Here is a 23,450-nt window from a genome sequence, read left to right on the forward strand (position 1 = left end):
GAGCCGCCCTATAAAAGGGGGGGCCGGGCACGAGCACGGGGCTCACTCGCCGCCGGCGCTGACGGCGGAGGGACGCGCACGAGCCGCCACCCCCGCCCGCCGCCTCAACGGCCGCCGCGCCTCCCCCGCGCCGCGCCATGAAAACCAAGTTCTGCAACGGCAGCGCCGACCCGTCCCCGCTTGGGCTCCTTCTCGGCCGCGGGTCCGCCGCGGCCGGGCAGCCACCCTCACCGCTGGCTCATCCCGACCCCGAGGGGAAGGACCCCGCCGCGGCGGGGAGAGGCGGTGGCGCCGCGACCCCGCCCCCGGCGCTGCCGCCGCCGCCCGAGGAGGAGCCGCCGCCGCTCGACCCCCGAACGCGGCGCCGGGCGTATCTGTGGTGCAAGGAGTTCCTGCCGGGAGCCTGGCGGGGGCTGCGTGAGGAGCAGCTGTGCATCAGCCCCATCAGGTCAGCGCAGGGGGGGCGGGCGGGCTCGGGGGCGGGACCCCCCCTGGGGCGGGAGGCGAGGGGCTCCCACGTCTATTTAATTTTATTTTTGACAATCCTTGTTGAACTCGATTTTGTGGGCGGAGGGCAGCGGGCTGGCTGCCGGCGGGGGGTAGCCCCAGGGCGGGGGAGCGGCGGCTGCGGCTGCATCGCGACGGCCCCGTGTCGGCCCCGCCGGGGGAGGGGCCGGGGCCGCGGCCGTGCAAGGGAGGGAGCGGCACGAACCGCTGCACCTGGAAAAGGGCCCTTCTGGCCCGGCCCCGGCTGCTCCGAATGGAGATGTCAGCAGGTGAACGCGATGTATCGATGATGTGAGTCATCTTCTAGCGCACACAGTAGCGAGTGCTTATGACTCAGCACGCTGGCACCAGAAATATGTTAACTGGGGATGTTCTAGAAGCCATATGATGTCATGTGTTTGAGATTCTTGTCTCTTTAATTTAACTAAACCGATATTCAGAGTTTGCCGTTTATGCACTGCCTGTCTTGTGTCTTCATGATTGATCATTCTACCTGATCAAATGTAGTCATGTACAGTTTCAAAGCATAAGGTTGTCAGCCTCTTCCCTTCTGAGTTTGCTTTCTTAGTGTTTCTACTTCCGTTCATACACAAAATATACACACATCTCCCCTAGTTAGCTAAGGGATCATAAACAGTTGACAGAGCTCTGATGTAAAGTATGATGAAAATCCCATCCAACTCATTTCTAAATATTTTCAAAGCCTTATTGAAAATAGGCAACTAATTGAAAGCCTGTGTATTTCTAGATTATTTATCCTCACTTGACATAGTCATAAGCAGTTTATGAAGGGAGAGAATGTTTAGAAGATTGATGCAGTTCATAAACAGACTGGTCTGATGTGTCTGTAGTTTGATTTGCTTAATTAAATTTTCATCTGTATTAATGTGTACCACTGATTTTGGTACTCTTTTTCTAAAGCCTCATGTTTTAGCAGAGTTACCTTTGCATTTCTTGGAAACTTTCCGTCTGACACACCACTTCAAAATGGCTTGGTGGTTTCCAGATTGGGAAGAAGAGAAGATGGGCTGAAGCTTAAGATCCTGTAAAGCCATGCTAATTTGCAGTGGCATTTTTTTAGCAAAAGTCTTTCCACCACTTTCATCCACAGAAAATGCATCATATTGGTTTGCTGATTTCTGATTTTACAGAATTCAAGCACCGTTTGAATTCTGCAATATGTCTGTCAGTATCGCTGTTTTGACAGCAAAATTGTGTTCATGAACAGCTGTCAGGTACTTGATATCAGAGAATTGAAGGGCTGCAGTTCTTACTGAGAGCAAATAAGATTTGCATCTAATCAGAATGCAAGTGTATAAGTGCATCTGACTGCTACGGCTGTGGTTTGGGGAGGCTTTGAATAGAGGTGACCCTTTTGGAAGGGCTTCCCTTTTGACTAATTTGTAGCAATAAACTGACTGGTAGCTTTGTAAGAGTGAGATGTGCCCTTTTGACCCTTCAACAAGCTGCTGAATCTACTGACCTTCCAGGAGAACAATGCCTTTTATTAGACTCATATGGATTTCCTTGATTAGAGGTACCTTTTGAAGTCTTAAATGCGTAAAACTTCTGTTTAATGGAGTTCAGCCTCAAGTAAGACTCTCCTGTCTGGCTTGTCTGGTATAAAAAAGAGTTTCTGGGATTTCATGTACTACATGCAGGCTGAGCATGTGTTTAGTAATACTGTGCAGGCTGAAAGGGCACACCCACGTGGGGACAGCCCTTCCCAAATCTTCGTTCGCGAAGTTTGGCCATACATACAGGTTTTTGAGCTTTAGACTGTATTTTTTTGTAAAGTGGATTTCAGTGTGTTCAGTTCTTCTATTTAAGTATTTATCTTTTCATCAGTCTTGGAAAAAGTGGCAAATGTTTTTTTAAAAAAATCTGTCTAGCAGAGTTCAGATGAAGCCTGAAGTGTAGTTACTATAACCAACCAATGTTCAGATTGTGTCTGAATAGCTGGCTTTGCTCTTCCTTTAATATCCTTTCCATCTGTCTCGTGTTTTTTTTTCTAGCTGTTCACCTTCATGGTTCAAAGTTACTTCATATCTCTTGTCTCTAAACATCCTATTTTTGGATGCCTGCCAAACCACCTGGTTCTCTTCTGTCTCCTTTCTTAAGCATATTGTGCAGCTGCTGTTTTACCCTCTTTTCTTGAGGTTTCTTTTTTCTTCTGTCATTGACTTTGGCTATGTAGGCCAGCCTTTGTCTCCTCAGTAGCCTCTTTCTCCAGAAAGTCTTTACTACTGCCCCACTGTGCTGGAAGAGAACCCAGAAGAATATTTCAAAAAGTATTGGGAGGAATGTCAGATTAGGACTGGGAACTGCGTTTTAGCCACTACATTGGGATCTGCCATGGATTCTTGGAATCCAAGCACACTGCAAGAAAATGCTAAATATTTACAGTTTGAGTGATTAGGAAAACTGCATTACTTTGTGAAAAAATCACAATGTTTCAAATCCTAGCATAGAACATATAGCAGTAAGTGTGTAGCGTGCCCTAAGTAAAGCTACACTTTAAAATCTGTGCTACCTTGTCTTTTACTGCCAGCTGCTCTGGGTTGTATCTGGCTTTGAAAGGTTTTTTTAATGGCAAGACAGACAAGACTTTTCAGTAGAGCTGATTTGCATTTCTGTTTTGTGAGTAAACCAGAAGTTTTAGTACCTTTTCCTCTTATAGAAGAGGAAGAAGTTATAGGCGAAATCTGTCCCAGAAGGGAAATTTGAGAACTTCATTAATGAACATACTGATAATGAAAAGAATGTGGAAAGTCAATGCAATAAAGAAAATGTAGGTTGAGTAGATGGGTGTTCTGAGTGAGCTACTGGAAAATCTAGAAACTTAGTTTCTATAATCTGTCTCTCTAGATTGATAAACCCACAGAAAACAAATGTTGTCACTTTTTCCTTTAAAAACTGTTGTAAGACTAATTGTATGAAAAGCCAACATGTTTGTATAACATCTGAGTGATTGAAGCACAGGTCTCCCTAGTCTGTGTCTGTCTTGATGAGATTCTGAGTGTAACTTTAAATTTGACAAATACATATGAGTAACTTCTTTAAAATAAACTTCATTTGTTAATTTCAAAATTGAAAGTGTGTCCCTAAGAACAGCAAGATAAGACTTCAATCAGCAATGCCATAGCACAGGTTTTCAGGTTAAATACTCATTGCTGAGCTTTGTACCTGCCATCCCAGTGATACCAGCCAGATCTTCTTTCAGACTTTTATGTTCACTGCATGATTTTAAACCTCTGGCAACTTGTGCAACCAAGTATGTTTGACAAGACTTCAGCATCACTGAAAACAATATGCAGAAATCTATATCTTAGTTGCTTGTTGCATTTTCACATCAGTTTATTTGTAGGTTGAGCTGTGGTTTGGATCAATAGATCTTGATGGTATATACATTAAGCATGAAGGTGTATTTTTTTTATCAGAGCCCTGTATGTTACAAGTTATAGGTACTGTCGGAAAACTTTTTTCCTGGTAGAGTAGACCAGTTAATCATACCAAAAGGTGTGTGCACCTCTAATTTTTTGAAAATGGTACGTGTGCTCATTCAAGTTCCCTAATAAATGTATTTTTCTCTCTGTAGAGGTGGCCTCAGCAACATGTTGTTTCAGTGCTCACTGCCTGATACCACTGAGACCATTGCAGATGAACCACGGAAAGTTCTCCTGCGCTTGTACGGTGCAATCCTGCAGATGGTGAGTACGTGGAGTGCTTTGGGAGTGGGAGGGTTTCTGTAGCTTCACTGTGGTCACTTTGGAGACTTAGACTTTGACACTGTGCAGCTTTGCCCTTTGGGTTGGGGAATGTGTTTGACCATGTCTGGGTGTGGGAGTGGGGGACAGGGAGATTGATAGCTGAAAGCAATTTTCTCTGTGGTTTGTATTGTCTAGAACTTACACTCCTTTCTATGCAGATCCTGACTGGCATGTATTAACTGAAGGCTCACTTGCTGTCTGTTTGAGCAATAATGTTTTATTTATGGTATTAAGTTTTGACTGTGGTGTTTCAGAAAAGTTTGCTTCTGTACAGAATGTAGGACTTTGACATAACTAGCAAGATTGCAAAAGAGTAAACTGCTTAATTTTAATCTTGGTCGCACTATGAATCTTGGAGATTAGTGGAAGGTTTTGTCAAGCTTGTACAGTGCTCAAGCATTTTATTAGATCTCCTGGGTAATTGTGTTGCTGGAAAACTTGATCTATAGTGTTAGAATCAAAATGAAGCGTGACCATCAGTACTGCAGTGTCATCTCATTCCAAAACATGCTCTTCTCAGTGTGTGACCTGCCTCATAGCTGGCATAGAGGCTTAACCAGATGTTTGTTGAATTCTTCTAATGTTACTTTTTATTTGGTTAGTAAAATGTAAATAATACTGAAATTTGTCAAACCTTAAGAGAAGTGGTTGGCAAATCTGTTTCAAATACTAAGGTTTAAAAGCAGTAATATTTTGTAAAGGGATCTCTTCTAAAGCTTACAAACTGTTACTGTAGGACTGTACAGCAGATCATCTTACTCATCTCCGCTAGACACTTGATTATATTGTAAATAATCATAAGTGTTTAACTTTATGAAAAATTGCAGCTTTGTAATATGACATTTGTATGTTGGCAACTGTTTCTATTTGACTTGGAGGATCTGGTTTTATTATCCATTAATTTTGTATTTTCCAGTACACAGTCACTTGCTTTGAACAACTGACCCAGTATCTGCAGGAGATTGACTGTTCTGAAATTTCAGCCCCTTCTTCCTGCATCTGCTGTCTTGACCAAACTTATTACTAGAAGTCTCACTGGATACTGTCATTACTGACTTAAAGTGTTCCTTTATTATATTATTACTAACTTTCCCATGGTAGCAAATTTCATCAGAAATATGTAAAATATTCCAGTGGTTGGAAATAGTGTGAAACGCTTGGCTACACCACCATGTGTGTGTTGGGAAAGTTGAACTCTTAAACAAGAAAAGTGTGTAGAAGTTCATTAATTCCAGCTTAAATAGTCTGTAGTTTGAGAAACCAAAAGCAGAATGAAAAACATGATGATGAGAAACTGTTTTCTAATTAACTCCTAGGATTGATGCTAAGTTTGGGGTTTTTTTCAGAATTATTAATGTTTTTAATGTAATGCTGGCTTAATATGTAGAAAGCTTGAGTAGGAACATGGCCTATAAAACTGTTGTAGTGGTAGAGCTTCTGTTGCCGAAGAGCTTTGAAGAAATGTGGCCTTTCCCTTGTGTTTCAAAGGAGAAGTAAAGTAGACTCTAGAATTTGGTTCCTCCTCTTCTCCCAGGGTGTTTTTTATCTTGCCTTTTCTGTGCCCCTATGCACTGAAGAAATCAAAATTAATTCTTGGGCTCTAAAATCAGCACGAATTTCGTTTGGAAATTGAAAGTGTGTTCATAACTTTCTAACCTTTCTGCTCTTGGTGTTGAAGGATCTTTTGAGATGTCTAACTTCCTTTATTTCCGTAGTGGCAGTGAAATGACTGCTCTTGTTGGTGCAGTTCACTAAAGGTTAAGTAAGCAGAGAAAGTCCCAAGGTAAAACTTTCAGATTGCATTGAGGTTCACAATTTTTGTCAACGAACATTTGTCTCTTCCAGCCCCTCTACCTTAAATAAAAGTTAAAATATAAGCAAACTGTTTTATTGGGGTATTTTGAAAACCTCACATAGGATTCCTGAGTTTCTGGGTGGCATAAGCAGAATGTTATGACAAGCCTGTTATGAGGGAGTAATTTGATATTTTTTAGTAAAGTTGCTTATGTTAAAAACCCTGTAGAAATTAAGGGACACTGTTTAAGTTGAGTTTTGAGACATTACACTAAAGTTGCAGCTTAATTCTCAATGACTTAATTGTAACTGCCACTGGGTATTAGTAGTTATTATTTGTTTGTTTGAGCCTTTGTAGCATGTTTTAACTCTTGTCCATTTTACTTTCTGTTGAAATTGGATCACAAACCAGTGATATCAGCTCTTATTTTCCTTACTGTAAATACCACAGATCTATAGTGACCTGCACCAAATTGTTGTATGTACAGAAGACAAGTTTAAGTTAAAATTTTGAATACAAGTGAAAAAATGGATACCTGATTACTAACTTTAGAAAGAGTGATACTGGCACCATAATTCTTTGAGCCACCTTTTAAAGGAACCTTTTTTGCAGTTTGAAAATAGTTCCAGTTTGCTTATTATGACTCTTGGAAGACACAAATGTCAGTACATGAAACTCATCCAATACAAACCATGCCAGCTGGCCAAAGCTGCCACACAGGGAAGGCTTTGTGCCTTTCTCTGTCATAGCTGATTTGTTTAAACCAATTTTTTGTGTGCATGACTGTTTTGGGGGGAGTTGGGGGGCAATGAACTGAGCTGGCTTGACCATTATTATGAATGGTCACACTGGCATGGATGTTCATCAATCAAGGACTTCTCTTGAGTATATCCTTGAGCAGAACTTTTTTTTTTTAAAGACAAGTATTGTACTTGTGACAGGTTGAAGTACTAACCACATTAAAACTCAAATGTTTGAGGCACAATGCAGATATGCCCTACATTGAAAAAAGGGAAATGTCTTACTCTGCTTCACTTATTCTTGCTCCAGCTTAGTTGCTAAATTCAAAGGGGAGCATTAAGAATAAAACTTCTCATGATAAAATGTCTTTCTGTTGGTTGTACTAGTGTTAACAACTGAAACAAAGGGTTCTCAATCAATATGCCTCTTAATGTTCAGACTTTAAAATTGGATTTCATATGCAGATCACTGAATAACATCTTAGAAATGATGATAGGATTTCAATGTATGATAGCATCAAAAAAAAGCTCAAATTAAGGTGAATTTTTTTTAAGCTCACCTATGAAAAAGTAACTTGGGAACTGATTCCCATTCTTTTATACATGTCAAAAGAACCTTGAACTCTGATTCATTAGGGCTCTGTTACTTTGCAACAGCCAAAAAATAATCTTGTATATAAATGAGAAAAACCAGCATACCTAATGTTCCTCTGTGGTCTCTCAATTTCTCTGTGAGCAGATGCAAAATAAGCATAAATGGTTGCCACAGTTCAGTGGTATATCTTTTTCCATACCTGCCTTGCTGCCTTTTATTTTGTGTAACTAAATAAAATGCAGACTGCTGTGTAACTGTAATTATCAGCGTCTTCTGTGGTTGTTGTGTCCATGTCTGTTTGTAGCATGGAGTAACTACCAATCCCTGGCACTGGCAGACAGCTTGAAAGAAACCAAGCACCTCTTTCGGGGATATATTTGTGTTGGGTGGCGTTAAGGGTGTTTGGGGGGTAATGTACCACTTTAGTTGTATATGCATGTGTTCTCTGCTGCAGGCTTGCCCATGCGATCGTGCCTAGAGCACTCTGGTTTCCAGGTGACAGACACGATTCACGGTATAGTATGAGATCTCTGAAGTTGGAGCATTCTCTACAGCTTTCATTTTCTTTAGTATTGGGTTTCATTGTTTAAAAATAATTAAGTAGCACCAGCTACTACTGTCTGCATCTGAATGTTTACAGTAATAACAGAATATCAGCAAATTGCCCCTTCCTTTTCTCTGCTCCCTCATAAGAGAATGGTAACTTGAAATGAAGAGGATTAGAGATGTCTTTGTGGCTTTCGTAGAGCTTGAACTGGAAATTCTTCACATGTGAGATTTAGGACTTCAGCAAATTAGTATCAGTTCCTTCAGGTCTGACAGAGAGAAGTGATCTATTGAAGATCCTTAGAAGAAATAGTTGTTGCTGAATCTAAAGCTGTTTTTGTCCCTGTACACCAAAGTTCAAGTTCATGTCTCCAACAGCCTCTAGAAAAGTTTCTTCTGCATAGGTGACCTCTAACCCCTGAAGCAGTTCCTTGTAATGTGATTTCTTGAGATTTGAATTTGTAGGGATTTCTCTAAATCAAGGCATTGCAGTATTTTGAAGTATTGAAAACTAAAGCCAAATAAACTCAGAAAGAAAAAAAAAGTTAACATGTTAACTTTGTGAGCAGAGCTAGAAGTTATTTGGGGGAAAAAGTTGCAAGTTCCCTCTCTATACAAAATTGTCTGGCCAAGCATCTTTTAGGATTTTTGATAGAGACTTCATCCTCTAACTACAAGAGAAATAAACTGGGGACATCCGGGAGAATATGTTGAATTCTCAATTTTCTGTGTCAAACTGCCAGATGTATAAACACTGGTCATCTTCTGATTGTAGATAAATGTACAGTCTCCCATTCTAGAATTTGGATCTTGTATCCTGCATTAAAATCAATTTACATGATCACAAATGAGACTCAACTTCTGCTGCATATAGTTGTCATCCCTTACTAAAAGCATAGTGAGCTTTCTCAGTCTGCTTTGAGAATAAACCTTCCTGCAATAAAACAAGCACTGAACAAATACTTAAAGAAAACTTAAAGCTGTAGAACACATGTCCATTTTTAGTTTCTGCAAAACTGAAGTTTTAATAGATTTAGGCAAGAACAAGTGAGATAAATAGGTTGATCCAATACCTCATTATATAGGATGTTTCACTGTTCTCACAGGTGATTGTGCAATCAGGAAACAATCAAGTTCTACTACTTTAATACCTGTTAAACTCTTAGAGTTTAACCAAACTTCTAATACATACAATTGCATCCTGCTTACTTCACTTTCCATGACCACATGTACTGGAGACTTTCCTGATTCTAGGCTGAGTATATGGCCACATGTGAAGACTGGTCCTCTCCAAGCTCTTATTGATATTTGGAAGTTATTTAAAAATTCATATGCATTCTCTTCTAAACAGTAATGCTCCATGCCAAGGGAACAGAAAAGAGGAAGGGATGCTGCAGAAGTCTCCCCTTTGACTCTGCAGTACATGGCCCTGACTGTCTCTAATGGCACGGTAGATGCCATCAGGCTCTCTCCAACAGTAATTTGAGGTGGACTCTTGGAACTGGCTAGCTCTTTATGCAGTATGACTTCTGGAAAGCAGATGCCAGTTCAGGTTCTAGGGAAAAGTCTAATCTGCTTCCCTCCTGATGAACTGAACCATTCTGAGAGCACCATTTATCAGGAAAGACTCCTGGATGGTGAGTAACTTTCTGACTGATCAAGAAAAATCTGTGAGTGGTATTGATGTAGGACACACTTGTTCAGAGAAGTCCTCTGTAAATGACTTTAATGCTATTGAGTACATTTAGCTGTAGTGAATATGTTTGGACTTAATTAATTTTCTAGAAGGGGATATAAAGTAATAGTAGTTTTCATATTGTTTTGTTTTAAACTTATGTTAGTGTTATGGGAAGTACTTGCTGAAATACCATTGATTCATGTTAACTATCCTTCTTCTATAGCTTCTGAAATACTGTAACTGCACAGCTTGTGTAAATCATTAGCTTGTTGTATTGTACTTAAGGCAGCTGGTGTTGCTTAACTGTATTCCATTAAGTTCATATTTCCACCCTTGTTTTGGACATGTTAGAGCTTTGGAACAGAAAGGTATGCACGTGGTTCTGTGAATGATATGTTTGTGTTCAGAAGGTGGAGGTGCAGGCTGCCTTCATGGGCCTCTAAACCTAGTCTGGTTTAAACATCAGTGATGGAATTGCAATGTAGGCAGCAGCCACAAACTGTCACTAATTGTGAGCAGATATTTGCTTTCTCTCCTCCTTACCTTCAAGCCCTTTAAAGGACAAGGTTTTTAATACATCTTGAATTTTAAATATGCAGCTCTATTAAAAGCATGTGCCATTGGGGTTTCAGTTGCTGAGGGTATGGTGTTGTACTCTGGAACTGCTTTATAATGGCTATTAACAATTCTAGCACAATACATTATGCATGGAATTTGTTAAAGTTTTGCTCGTATACTGCAGTTCTTACTGAGACACCTTTAGCTTACATGGGCAATTCATTTGAAGAAAAACCTTACATTTTCATGGCCAGTGGTACATTGGACATATAGCCCAGACAGTGTGTTCTAAATAAAGAAATTCTAGTCACAAGAAATTTGGAAAATAAGGCAATAGGAAAAGCAAGTGCTTTGTAATCTTTGTAACATGCCTTTTCCAGTAGTCCTAAGGCTTTTATGTAATCTCTGTAATGTGTCTCAAGTGCTTTGGTTGCAAGAATATCATCCCAGGTGTCATGCAGAGGGACTTAATTTTCTCTTAATTAAAAATGTTCCTCTAAGCTTATTGTACATTGAAATGTTATTTTAATAGACTGGGAAGCAATAAAAACATACCTGAAAATCAGGTATTCATAAGTGGCTAGGTCTCAGTGGCACATCCTTTTGAAAGGTTTTGGAATTGTTGAAATAGAGTGGTGGTCAGAGATGAGATGGATACTAGTGCTGTAGCTGTCACAGATCCAAGACAGTGTTGAGACTTCTAGTTAATTGTAGCTGGCACTTCTACTCCCTTTGTTCTGGTGGTTGCAGGTTAATAATGTAAAATTTCATCTTCTCATTGTGTTTGCTTTTTCTCATTCATAGAGGTCCTGTAATAAGGGGGAGTCTGTACAGTCTCAGAAGGAAAATGACTTACAAGTGAGTAAATAAATTGCTTATTTTACAGACTTTTATAGGTTATAGAGAAATATGGTGAACCTACTTGTTGTAAACCAGTAGTTATTCTACCTGGTTGTAGGAACTGTAAAGTTTCTGGACTGTTACTGGAAACCGTAAAAAGTAATGAAGAAAAGTAGTGTAATAATGTGAATGTCTGGACATAATTTGGAAAGATTTAAGCATTCCACATCATGACTAAACAGCCCCCAGTCCTGCCCTACATGGCTTCTTACCATTTCAAACCTTGGCATCAGTAGTGCTATTTCTACCATTAGACTCTTCCTTCTTTAGTAGACGAAGGTCAGTACTGTCTACTCTGCTTGACCTAATCCCTGTTTTTTAATGTATCAGTGAACTCCTCTGAGCAAAGTGTACAGAGCTGGAGAGAACATACTCTTGGACACATTAGCACTGTGCTTGGACCATCTGTGTTCTGCAAACTTTAAAGTTCTTGCATTTGGAACCATTTCTGCTCATGGAGCATAATGTTTAGCCGAGTGTAACTTTTCTTCAAGTCCTCTGAATAGGATTTGGTAATTTACGTTTCATCTCTGGCAGTGTTTTTTCAGGAAGGAATGCAACATGTCAGCCCGATGCCTTGCTTGGTATGTACTGTCGGGTTTCAGTTCTGTAATGATTTTGGCAGTGACCAGGGAAAAGTACATTTGACTCAATTGATAAGTGCTGCTTTTCTCCCCTTATATTATTTTTGCCTCATGGGGCGGTCCTGTGGTGTAATGGTGAGCACTCCGGACTCTGGATCACAAGGTCGTGAGTTCGAGTCTCAGTGGGACCGTACCGGGCAGTTCAATGCCTCTCTGCCATCCGATCCTGTCAGATCTCGGATGCTCAGCAGGGTCAGCCCCAGTTAGTACGGGGTGCTGTGACAGTCCTAAGGACTTCACTGTCACTGTCCAAGCTCGCTCGGCCGTGGCAGATGGACCTCAGGACTTAAACGGTGGGGCCAGTTCTGCACATGCTGTGCCTCACCTAAAAAATCCACTGCGCAGTCTGGAAGGGCACACCCATGTGGGGAGAGCCCTGCCCAAATCTTTGTTCCCGAAGTTTGGCCATACACACATGGGAATGCCATCTGAAACAGTTTAAGCATTTGGTTGTTTTGTTTCTTTCTAGTGGGTTGAAACTGGTTTTAAATTTTTTGTTGTTGAATGACTGCTTTTGAAGTTTTGTTGAACTTTCAGTTTAGTTTACTGGAACAGCTTCAGTCAGTTGAACCAAGACTGAACTGAAAAATGTGCTGGTTTGATACCTCAGTTTTCCTTGGTGATGAAAAAATGGAAGTGGCTTGATTTCTCCTTCACCCCAATTGTGTTTAAAAAAAAAAAGTTCTTGAAGTTCTGTAAAAGAAAAAAAACCCAGAGAAGTCCCACCTGGTGCCAGAAGCTCATAAAAATTTTGCAGTACAGGAAAAAAGGTTTTGAACTTTTGAACTCTTAATTTGTTGCCTGAAAATAGTGGTTCTATGCTGGTAGGTTATTTTTTTTCCTGCTGTTAATCTCATAGTGCTGAAACTTCACTGTTGAATCACTGTTCTCCAGAATTACTGTCAGGATGGGTTTCTTAATTTTTCTTGTGCCTAGGTAAAAATTGTAGGTAGTTTTGGTTAGAGAGGACATCCTTTGGAGAGAATAAAATCCTCTGGGTTCACTGGCAAAAGCATTGCAGGTATTCTGAGCTGCCTGATGTGTGACAACTGAGTAGACATTGGCTCATCATCAGCTCATAAGGTCTTTGAATAGGGATTATCTAAGTTTTACCTTGGTTTTGCCATAGTAAGGGGTGATTTTCCTCAGAAAATGGCTATTTTGTGTATTTTATAGTGAACTTCTTGTTGAAGCAGGAATAAAGCAGAAGCTGCAGTTCCACCTGAAGTGTAAAAAAACTTTGGATCTATCCTTGCCTGAATGGGAGTTGCATACTGGAAAAGTCTTGTAAACAATGTTTATATTTCTTAAGTTTGAAATGCAACATTTGTCTCTAAGTATTCGTTTAAAAATGTGAGTGGTCAAATCTTCTCCAAAAGCTTGTTTTAAATACAAGCGCTTATGGATGCATCTCTTTGAAACTGATCAGAGCTGAGAGCTTTGGAGCTTCAAACAGGTTGTTGTCTTGGCAGCATAAGTATGTATTTCAAAGTGTTTGAAGGCATGTACTTGGCTGCAGTGCTTGGTCCTTTAAAAAGTCACCAGGTGAACACTTATCTGAGGAGTTGGATACCTAAATTTGTTTAGTGTCAATATGAAATATGCTATAGCATTTTCTATGTCCTTCAGTAGTTTATTTCCACACCTATAATTGACAGTGGTGTATGGAGTGGAGACTTGGTAAAATGTCCATCAGGTATTATGAAGCAGAGGCCTTTGTGCCCGAGATTATACAGATGGCATTGCTCCAGGGCTCTGACTGGGCTTGTTCTCAAGTGGAACTTCTGTTACAGTAGAGGAAGTTCTGCTGCTCTAGGCTTTTTTTTTAAGACTAAGGTATCAGGCATTCAAACTTGAATATTCTTACACTGTTGCTTATAGATATTATTTGCCTGTACTTTTTAATCTTGAAGTGGCTCTTTCAGTATTTCTGGTTGTCGCTTCTGATGCATGAAGGGACATCTTAATGAATAACACTTCTTTGTACTTGCTGTTATCCAAGAACCATGAGTTGTTTTTTTAGCTAGATGTGTAAACAAGGAACTGACACCTTAATGGGAATAGGCTTTCAAAACACCCAAACATTGTACTAGGCACAGACAAAGTCAATGATGGTTAATAATGGAGTAGACATTCAGTAACTTGCATCTAATTTGCTTTTTGATGTTTGGCATTAGCTTTCAGAATTGAACAGAAAAGCTCAGATCTGTGGTGTTGGGGCATGTGAAATGACTAAAAACATATTTTTGGTATATTAGTGGATAATGCAATCGGTACTTGGAAGAGTTGAGATGAAAAAAACAGTGTAGAACAGATGCAATACATTCATATGTAAATTGTTTTAAACTCTCAGTGATCAGAACAGTTACATGAGTCTTACTACACTTCAGTATGAAATGTGAGAGTTTCCTGAAGATGTCAGAATAATAAGGTGTAGGACAATAATAAAAATTTATCAACAGTATTGCCTGAAGTGTACTCAAGGGCGGATCTTGTATGAGTTATTTCCTGTGATACTGCATTGACTATAATAATGCAAAAGGTTCTGTAGTCAGAAATACCTAAGAGCTTTCTAATTTTGTGCTCTTAATTCTTGCACTTTTAAGTGTAATGGGTCAGCCCTCTGAGATGAGTTGTTCAGGAGGCAGAGGCTTGGCAGATCTCTGGGATTTGAGGACAGCTGCATTCTGGTTAACATAATTGGTAGGAGTAGTGACCTATAATGTGGGTTCTGTGTTTACTTACAGATAATCTTGCCTATCAAGAAAGCTGTACTTCAGTGATTTAAACTGTATTTGAGACATTTCCTATTTCTATTAATTTTTAAGCATTCATATTAAAAAGTTCTCTGCTTGTGATTGTTATGGACCAAGTTTATTGATGTAAGGAAAACCTTGGAAAAAACTTACTGAAACTTGAGGTATGTTTCCAGTAGAAAAGGAAAGGTGTTTATTCATATACATGAGGTCCTTAGCAGGACTTTAATTTATTCTCTCTTAAAAAAAAAAAGGAAACATCTAAAATATGCTTAATGGAATCCTAAGTAATTCTTCAGAAATGAAAAATTTAGTTCAGTTATTCACTTCATTCACTTGTGTAGTTAAAATGGCCTTTTGTAAGGCAGTGACCTACAGTGTGTTAAAACAGTTAATATAGGACAATATTTCTAGCTCCTGTGCTGTACTTCAGTAAGCTGAAGTCCTTCAGGAAATGAATTTGCAGGCTTCCCACAGGTTAGGGAGTAGAGGGTGTTTTGGTTTTTGCAGTTTTCCTTTTAATTCACCCACCAACAGTATCTGTTAGGCAATACAGATTTTCCTCCCCAGCTTTAAACCTGAAAGCAAAGTACTTGTATTGCTCCTATGCTGACTAAAAGTTATAGTCAAGAAACTTTGGTTAGTTAAATGTCTTCTTTTTAAAGCTAGCCCTAAAATTTCTCACTTTGTAGCAGTTTAGTCATTGTGTACGCTCCAGTTAATTTCCATGCAAGCACCAACTAATGCTTTAATTTTTTTGGTAGGGGGCAGAAGCCATGGTTCTGGAAAGTGTTATGTTTGCCATCCTTGCAGAGAGAGCGCTTGGCCCAAAGCTGTATGGGATCTTTCCCCAAGGGCGACTGGAAGAATTCATTCCCGTAAGTCCTATTCATAATTAGTTAGTGGCCTGCTGGTAGCTGTTTTAATTAGTCATGACAAGAAGGTCTCTGGACTGCCCAGAAGGGCAGGGATGTGGGAATGGAATACTTGGCAGCTTGCAGTAATTGCTGGCTGTAATTTGATACAGTTACAGTGGGTGTTGGAGAGCCCATTATAGCTCTTGCCAGGGAGAGGTATCTCTGAACTCCTCAGCTGTAGCACAGGCTAATAAATGAAGATAAAAAGCCTGTTAGATACCAAACATAGCATGGGAAGCTGTGGAGTCACACTTCCCTCTAACAGCAACAAGAGCAGATGCTTTTGATGTTCTTAAATATTTATACTCATTCTGCTTTGAAGATATTCTTAGTGTGAGGTATGATACTTCCCAGGTCTTGATCTAGATGAGAATTGATTAAGTCATAAGTAAGCTAGGCTGGCTAAATCAGCTTTTTCCCAAGGCAGCAATTTTGTAAGTTCATCTAGGATTAAGAAAGTGTATTGCTTGGGTACTGTGCTAGCATTTCACACTATATTACATGGAGACTAATGCTAGTCTTTGTAATTAGTCACACTTCTGTAATTAATCAGTTAACTATACTTAAGAATACTGTATTTTATTACAGAGCAGGAAACTGAGCACTGAAGAACTCAGCTTACCTGACATATCTGCTGAAATAGCTGAGAAGATGGCTAGATTTCATGGCATGAAAATGCCATTTAATAAAGAACCCAAATGGCTTTTTGGAACAATGGAGAAGTAAGTTATCCAATACTTTATGGGGGAAAAAGGTGACCTGTTGTAATTTTGATAAGGAGATCATTCTTCCTGATTTTCTGAGAACACAAGCTCTCACTGTACTCAGAAACTGTTGTGTGAATTAACGTCATATGGGAAGAATAATATACTCCTTGTCTCGAATGCTGTATTATTGTCTCTGGGTTTTTTTAACAGGTATCTAAATCAAGTGCTGAGAATTAAATTTACCAGAGAATCCAAAACCAGAAAACTAAACAAACTTCTCAGTTACAATCTCCCCCAGGAAATGAAAAATCTAAGGTAGGCTTATTTTATCACTATCTTCAATTTTTCACAGCTTCTGTATGGATTTTTGTATTCTTCTTCAAACACATTATACAGCATAACAGTTCCCTGTTTTTGTTTTACGTTACAAGCTGGGGGTTGGTTTTGGTTCTGTAATTAACTTGAGTCTCGTACGACTACAAATTGATACAATCAAATTGTTGGTCTGACTTACTGCTCAGTGAAGTTAAACTTGATTGTACTGATGTTTAGCTGTTAATTGAGAAAATAGGGGTTTGCTGGGAAGGAATAGCGCTTCAAAATCTTATAACAAAATTCTTCTTTACCTGGAAAGGGAACTTAGTGATTCATTACTTACAGATCCTATATTGCTGTTTTCCAGAGCTATGCTTGAAGCTACTTCATCACCAGTTGTATTTTGCCACAATGACTGTCAAGAAGGTAAGCTATTAATATTTTAGTCCTGTTCAGTGATGTAATACTGAGTTTTTTCTGGTTACTTGTTCTGTGAGAGACAGCCATGTTGTGGACGAGCTGCCCTGGAGCAGCAGCCTGTGCTCTCTAGTGTGCTGCAGTACCAAAACAGTGTATTGGCTTTGGCAACCCTTGAGGCTTTTTAAGAGAACTCTGATATCATAACTGGGTTAAGCCAGGCATGTACAAGTGCTCTGTCAGTACCCGTTGGTCAATGGCGGGAGCCTTGGGTGCTTAGCCCATGCCTGTTTTTTGCTATCTGCAATATACATGTTCAGGGTAGGATGTATGTCAGTCATTTTGAAAGGAAGATACTGAAAAACCCCAGTGAGTGGTGAAAATGGAGACTAAGGTAGTTTTACTCAGCAGTTTTCAATTTGTTCTGGTAAGAAACATTAGGAAAACATTCTCCATCTTTTAGTGCTCCCTGGCAGTCATGAAGAGAATAGCAATTTTCCTGAGGCAGTTACTGAAAAAGTTAAAGAGGAGGCAGGGCTGAAGCTGTTGGATATGATGTGGTTATGCTCCCTGTCACCTGGGGCTGAGCTAGAAGGATGCTGTGCTGGGACTGTATGAAAGGCTATTTTGTTCTCAGGGTCCCAACCTTGTTAATGAAGGCTGAGAAACTGGCCTGGAAGAGGACTGCCCTGGAGAGGAGACACATAAGGATACGGCAGCACAAGGGACAAAGGTCACTGCTCTCAGGTCTGAAGAGCCAGCTCAGTAGTGGTGGAATTTGAGGTCTCATTGCTGATGTGGCAAGATGCAGTACTGGAGGAGTCAGAACATAACAGGACTGGGGCAAGATGTGGAGCCTAAAATTCCAGGGGGCTTGAGGCGGGGGTGGTGGTTCTGTAAAACACTATACTTGTTGTCTTGGTATCTGTGGAGAGGGGTCAAACTGTTGCAGAAATTGACTTTACTCTGTATTTGTTTACTAACTGACATGTGACAAAGGCAGACTTGATGTCTTTTAAATTAATTATAGTGGCTATGTGAATTGAAAGACAAATAAGCAATATCCTGAGCTTTGTATATATACTGGTGCTGCCACATATTAGAGCAGCAGAGTGGTCAGACTGTGGCTGTCAGGCTGCTGTAAAGCAATTTCTGTCCCAGGTGTTGTGTGATCAGTGATAGTGGTACACAGATATGAGATGTGCAAAATCTATAAATCTCAAGCTGTGGAAGGAAACAGTGCAGCAAGGACTGCTAAGGCTGACAGTGCAACCTGAGTTAGCTCTAAGCTAAATACTAGAGAAACAGGACACTTGGGAGATACATGCTTGTCTAGATGAAAACTTTCTTCTTTCAGCTTTACAAGGTTTATCACACATGCCTCAATTTCCTTGGAGCTGGTGAACAGCTGGTACAACTTGGCTTTTCCTGTTGTGGCTTAACTAAACCTCACTGGCAACTCAGCCCCACAGTGCCACTTGCTTGATCCTTGCAGTGGGATGGGGGAGAGAATTGCAAGGGTAAAAGTGAGAACTCATGGGTTGCGATAAAGGCAATGTAAAGGAAAAAGCAAAAGCCATGCCCACCAGCAAAGTAGAACTCTCCAGGTGAGCATCAGGTGTAATGGTGACTTGGGAAGACAAACACCATCACTCCAAACGCTCCCCTTGCTTCCTCCTACTTTATAATCCTGAGCATGACACCATATGGTCTGGAATATCCCTTTGGTCAGCTGGAGTCAGCTGTCCTGTCCCAGCCCTCACAATTCCTTGTGCAACTCCAAGCCCTGTTTTGAAATGAAGTGTGAAGTAGAAAATTTGATTCTGCATAGGCACTGCTCAGCAGTAGCAAAACCATTCCTGTGTTATGGATGCTGTTTCTGGTACAAATCCAAACATAGACCCATGCCAGCTACTATGAAGAAAATTACCTACCCCAGCCAAAATTAGCACACGTGTAATTCTGTGCGGCTATAAGGGATAACTGGGATGAGCTGAAAAATGTTTCTTAAGATACACAGTATTGTTTTTCTCTAATGTTCCTGGGACCTAATTGAACATGCAGTATTATCTTAAAATTTTCAGGTAATATCTTACTTCTGGAAGGCAGAGAGAATTCAGAAAACCAAAAGCTGATGCTCATTGACTTTGAATACAGCAGCTATAATTACCGGTAAACCACTTTACTTTCTATTCAGCAGGAAAGGAAACTTTGTACATGCTACAGGGAGACCATTCTGAAGGATTCTGTTCTGTGCTATTAGTGGCGGTCAGCAAATACAACTAGTCAAAACACCTCTGGTCCTGATGCTGTTGAGTATAGGCACACAACAGAGGCAAAATTGTTGGAGCTTCTTGGTTGTCCGCACTAGAGGGCTTGTTTATGCTCAGATAGCTTCTTGCTTGCATGTGAAAATTTCTTTCTAAGTGAGAAGCTGAGAAGGAGGGGGGGGGGTGTATACCTGTAGGGCAGTTCTGCTTTTTTGGTTTTTCTTTCTGTCCTTTCTAATGGCATTCTCATTTGTGCAGATGAGTAAACTGAGGGGTTTTGCTACATGCTTGCACAACACACTTTTTGTTCTTCTCTGTCATCTAGTTAACTGTTTTTAAGGTTGATCTTAGTGTGTGAAATCACTGGGATCATTAAACATTACTATAGCTGGAACATGATGCATCACTGCATTCCAGTAATGTGGAATATGTTGAATACTTTGAATATGGTCTCTTTGCCCATGATAATGCCAGTGTTAGAGATGTGTCTGACTTCATGCTGAGATGTAGTGCATGCTCAAGTATTTTTGCTGTCTACCTTGGTGTGAAATTTGGTGTCAAAGTCTAGTATTTTCAAGTAGCTGATAGTTTTCATTCTTAACTGCCCACCTTTACTAAATGATCTTAATAACTTGCAAAAATGTTGTGTTCTAGTCATCAATGCTCTACCTCCTTCAGCAAAACTACAGTAAGTTGTAAGTGGTGTTATGCTTTTAAACTTGATTTTAGGTTTGCTTAAACAAAAACAGCTTGCTAGTTTGAAATATTGAGGTACTTTGTCTTTATTTCTTTTTCAGAGGATTTGACATTGGAAATCACTTCTGTGAATGGATGTATGATTATTCATATGAGAAGTACCCATTCTTCAAAGCTAGTGTTCTTAAATATCCTTCAAAGAAACAACAGGTAGACACATAAGACATAATTCATAAAATGCCCATGCACACAGTCTTCAAATCTTAAGTCTTTTTCTGTCTTGGACTTCCTGTGTCCCAAGACACCTTTATGACTTCCTTAAATGTAACACTTGCTGTAATCCTGGCTACCTTTGCTTCAATAATCATAGTAACTTAATAGCTCTTTAGGATAGAATATTTATTATGTGCTATGTAGCAATCCACCACAGAGAGTTGTAGACTGCAAATGTGGAATGAGTTTCAGTAGTAAACTAGTACTGTATCTTTTCTTAGACCAGACTTCAAAGCAATTATTAGAACTCTATTTAATATTAAAGCAAACTCCAGCATTGGTTCATGTTTGGAAAAAAATAAATGCCAACTTATTGGAAGGTCTGCCTAGGTCTGAAAGAAGCAAATATGTCTTGAGATGAAAAGTTGAAACTCTGTTATTTATTTGCCTTCTAGTTTCATTTTGTCTCCAGTTACCTGTCTGCATTCCATGATGGCTTTGAAAATCTCAGCCATGAAGAAAAGTCCAAGCTAGAAGAAGAAGTGTTGGTAGAAGTTAACAGGTAACTTGTCGTGTATCTCAAGATACAGGTCCACTGTGAAACCTGTACTCCCTGGACAGAGAAAATTGAGCCAAGAGAGATTCTAGGCTATTTATGTAGTAAAGAACAATCTGTCTACTGTAATGTCTAGGTATGTCATATATCCTAATAGTAAACAAAATACTACTCCATGGGGAAGCTAATGGAGTTATTTTTATGATGTCATACTTGAAGAAAACATGGGGACATCCACCCATTAGGGAATAGTGTTACAACAGGACATTGAAATAAGGTATTGTGACTTAGCTGGCTATCTCAATAAACATAGCCCTGTAATTTCAGGTTTGCCCTTGCATCACACTTCTTCTGGGGTCTGTGGTCTATTATACAAGCAAAGATCTCATCTATTGAGTTTGGTTACCTGGTAAGTTCTTTAATCATAGTTTCACACAACTGAAAATGAATAATCTGAACCTGTGGTACATTATCAAAAAGTAAATGAAATGGTGTCTTATACAACTGATATCATCCAAGTGGAGTAAAGCTTATAAAAATCAATTTGTTAGTAGTCTGTGCTCTTTTCTTAAGAATGTAAATAAACTTTTAAAATTGTAAAAACTTCCAAAATTCCTCCCATTGTTATGTAGAGAGTCTTTAATCATGTGTCAGCCCTTGCAGTAGGATGATGCCTTACAGCGATGCATTTCTTCTGCAATAAGACATCCTGTGTAAGAGGGACACTAACATTGCAGTGAGTGTGAATTTTGAAACCAAATACTCAAAGTGCATGTGAAACAACATGGATGTTCAATGTGCAACAATATCAGTGCCAAGTAGCTGCTAGCACTCAAGAAACTGATGAGTCTGACTCTTGGTCTGTGTTTGGTCCACTGTAAAATGATGACTGTCAGGTGCATGGAATATCTTGCAGGAGCTGTTGCAGGAGCCAGCCTTTTCAGTGAAGTCCTGATCTTTTCAGTACTTGGTTTTTCTGACATTTTGGCAGCAGTTAATTGTGTTAGAGTTGAAATAAGATTGGAGGAAACTTTGAGGCCAGAACACCTCCGGAGAGATTATCCTTCCCAAACAGAGCCAATTAATGCATTGAGATGATGGATTAGGAAAGTAACATAGTTAATACCTTCATTATGCTTCCCCTTCCCAAATACAACTCAGCTGTTTGCTGTATTGATTACTGAATGTCCCTTATTTCTCCAGGAATATGCATTATCCAGATTTGATGCCTACTTTGATCAGAAGAGGAAGCTGAAGGTGTGAATGTGGGAGGAGTGGCCTGTTGGTTACTGTATGAAGAGGGCAGCTGGACAGAACTTTCACTGTGCTTAGGCTACTGTATCTAACGAAGGTGGCACTGAATTCCAGTTCCTGGGAATTCAAGTGTACAGTACTGAAGACTCTAAAAATGACTTGTTTACAGTTTCGTAAATACTTGCAATGAGATTGGGAGGCAAAAGTAAAATACAACAGTGCAATATCTTTAGACCTTTTCAATCTAGAAGCTATTTTATATTATGGGAGAGGCTTACAATTAAGTGTCAATACCACATGCATCAGAGCAAACTTACTGTGAGTACATTTTCTGGGGGGTGTTGGCATTATGGTTTGTGTTGTAAGCAGAAGAGTTGTAAAAGATGATTCCTCTTAATAAGAAGGAAAAGTGAAGGAGACAACTGCTAAATTGTGAAGTAGGCTTAAAACTTACTGTGAGATTAGGTTCAACGTGCCCCATGAACACTATCTTCAAAGCTGCTGATAAGTTACACCACTTTAACCAGAAGCAACTAAACACATGGAAGCAGTGTGCTTTAAAGTGTTACTGACACATACATGAATGTTTCTCTTAAAATGGTGTGCCTGGAAAGTGAAGTATGAATGAGCTTTAAACTGGACATTCTGAAGGAGTTTGTTTTGAACTGTTCATTCCATGTCCTTCAAGAACATGCTTTAGCCCAGCCTGGTTGTCTCTTAAAATGCTGTGACCTGCACAGGAAGTTCTGTGGACTGGCAGCACTGGGAAGAGTGCCTTGAATTGCTCTAGCAGCTCCCCAGATAACTGGACTGATTGACAATACTGGTAACTGAAGCCTGTCTCTCTTCTTGTGTTGGCACAGTATATGGCTCTAAGAACTAGTAGAGCCAAAGACTATGGAGAACACTTCAGGAAATTGTTCTGCCCATCCAGTCCTTATGTGGCTTGGGAGGTGCTTATCTTGTACCTTCAATTCTCATCATGTTCCAGCCATCCAGTAAAGTGGAGCATCTTGTGGGGAACAATAACATGTATATTGAAACTTGAGTATAATCTGTGTACATGTCATCTGAAGATTTCTTTAGGTTTTCGGGAACTTGTTTATTTTGAATGTTACTTGTTTGTGCTCTCTAACACCCTGTATTATAAATAAACTTCTAAGTCTATCCTTTTTGACTTGTATAGCAAATACTGTTTCAAGCAGCTGAAAATGTGCAGCATTTCATGTACTGTATAGCATAACTTGTAAAAGCTGTCATTCTCTTGTACAGAGAATCATTTTCCATATGTTCAATTATTAATACTTTATAATAAATAAAAAGCACTTAAACATTGTTGCTGATATTCTTAAGTCTTTGTTATAGCTGCAGGATAGAATAGATGATGTTTCTGGCCTTTATATAAGAAATACTTCCTTGCAAAGGCAAACTGAGATACAGGCTGAATGCTGTGGAATATATCTTCTACTTCAACATGTCTTTAGCATTCGTTGTATAACTGAATACTTATAGAAAGAAAGGTGTTTAAAGCAAGTGACAAAAAGACTGAACACCAGTTTATAAGTCTGTATCTTTAGAGGTGGGAAAAGTTCTAGGTTTAAGCATTTTACTGTCTG

The 23,450-nt window shown here is 39.7% G+C and overlaps 1 protein-coding gene across 2 annotated transcripts; it reads left to right on the plus strand.

Annotated features, from left to right (window-relative positions):
- Nucleotides 1-23,164, plus strand: CHKA (choline kinase alpha). 2 transcript variants are annotated; one of them, XM_071558705.1, is made up of 12 exons: nucleotides 2-448; nucleotides 4,106-4,217; nucleotides 10,994-11,047; nucleotides 15,254-15,367; nucleotides 15,995-16,128; nucleotides 16,324-16,428; nucleotides 16,796-16,854; nucleotides 18,930-19,017; nucleotides 19,913-20,021; nucleotides 20,480-20,586; nucleotides 20,908-20,989; nucleotides 21,784-23,164. In XM_071558705.1, exons 1-12 carry the CDS (start codon nucleotides 138-140, stop codon nucleotides 21,841-21,843), a joined length of 1,335 nt encoding a protein of 444 aa, XP_071414806.1. In that variant the 5' UTR covers nucleotides 2-137; the 3' UTR covers nucleotides 21,844-23,164. The 2 variants fall into 2 exon arrangements, with proteins under 2 accessions (XP_071414807.1, XP_071414806.1); XM_071558706.1 differs by lacking the exon at nucleotides 10,994-11,047 and having other exon boundaries at nucleotides 1-448.
- Nucleotides 23,165-23,450: the final 286 nt, after the last annotated feature.

The sequence above is a fragment of the Pithys albifrons genome, chromosome 6 (genome assembly GCF_047495875.1).
Source record: "Pithys albifrons albifrons isolate INPA30051 chromosome 6, PitAlb_v1, whole genome shotgun sequence".
In the NCBI taxonomy this organism is placed as follows: Eukaryota; Metazoa; Chordata; class Aves; order Passeriformes; family Thamnophilidae; genus Pithys; species Pithys albifrons.

Excerpts from the sequence above, each read along its gene's own strand:
- CHKA (XM_071558705.1), top strand. The coding sequence starts at position 138 with ATGAAAACCAAGTTCTGCAACGGCAGCGCCGACCCGTCCCCGCTTGGG. Across the intron at positions 16,429-16,795 it reads CAGGAAATGAAAAATCTAAG|AGCTATGCTTGAAGCTACTT; the intron begins GTAGGCTTATTT and ends GCTGTTTTCCAG. Across the intron at positions 19,018-19,912 it reads TACAGCAGCTATAATTACCG|AGGATTTGACATTGGAAATC; the intron begins GTAAACCACTTT and ends TTTCTTTTTCAG.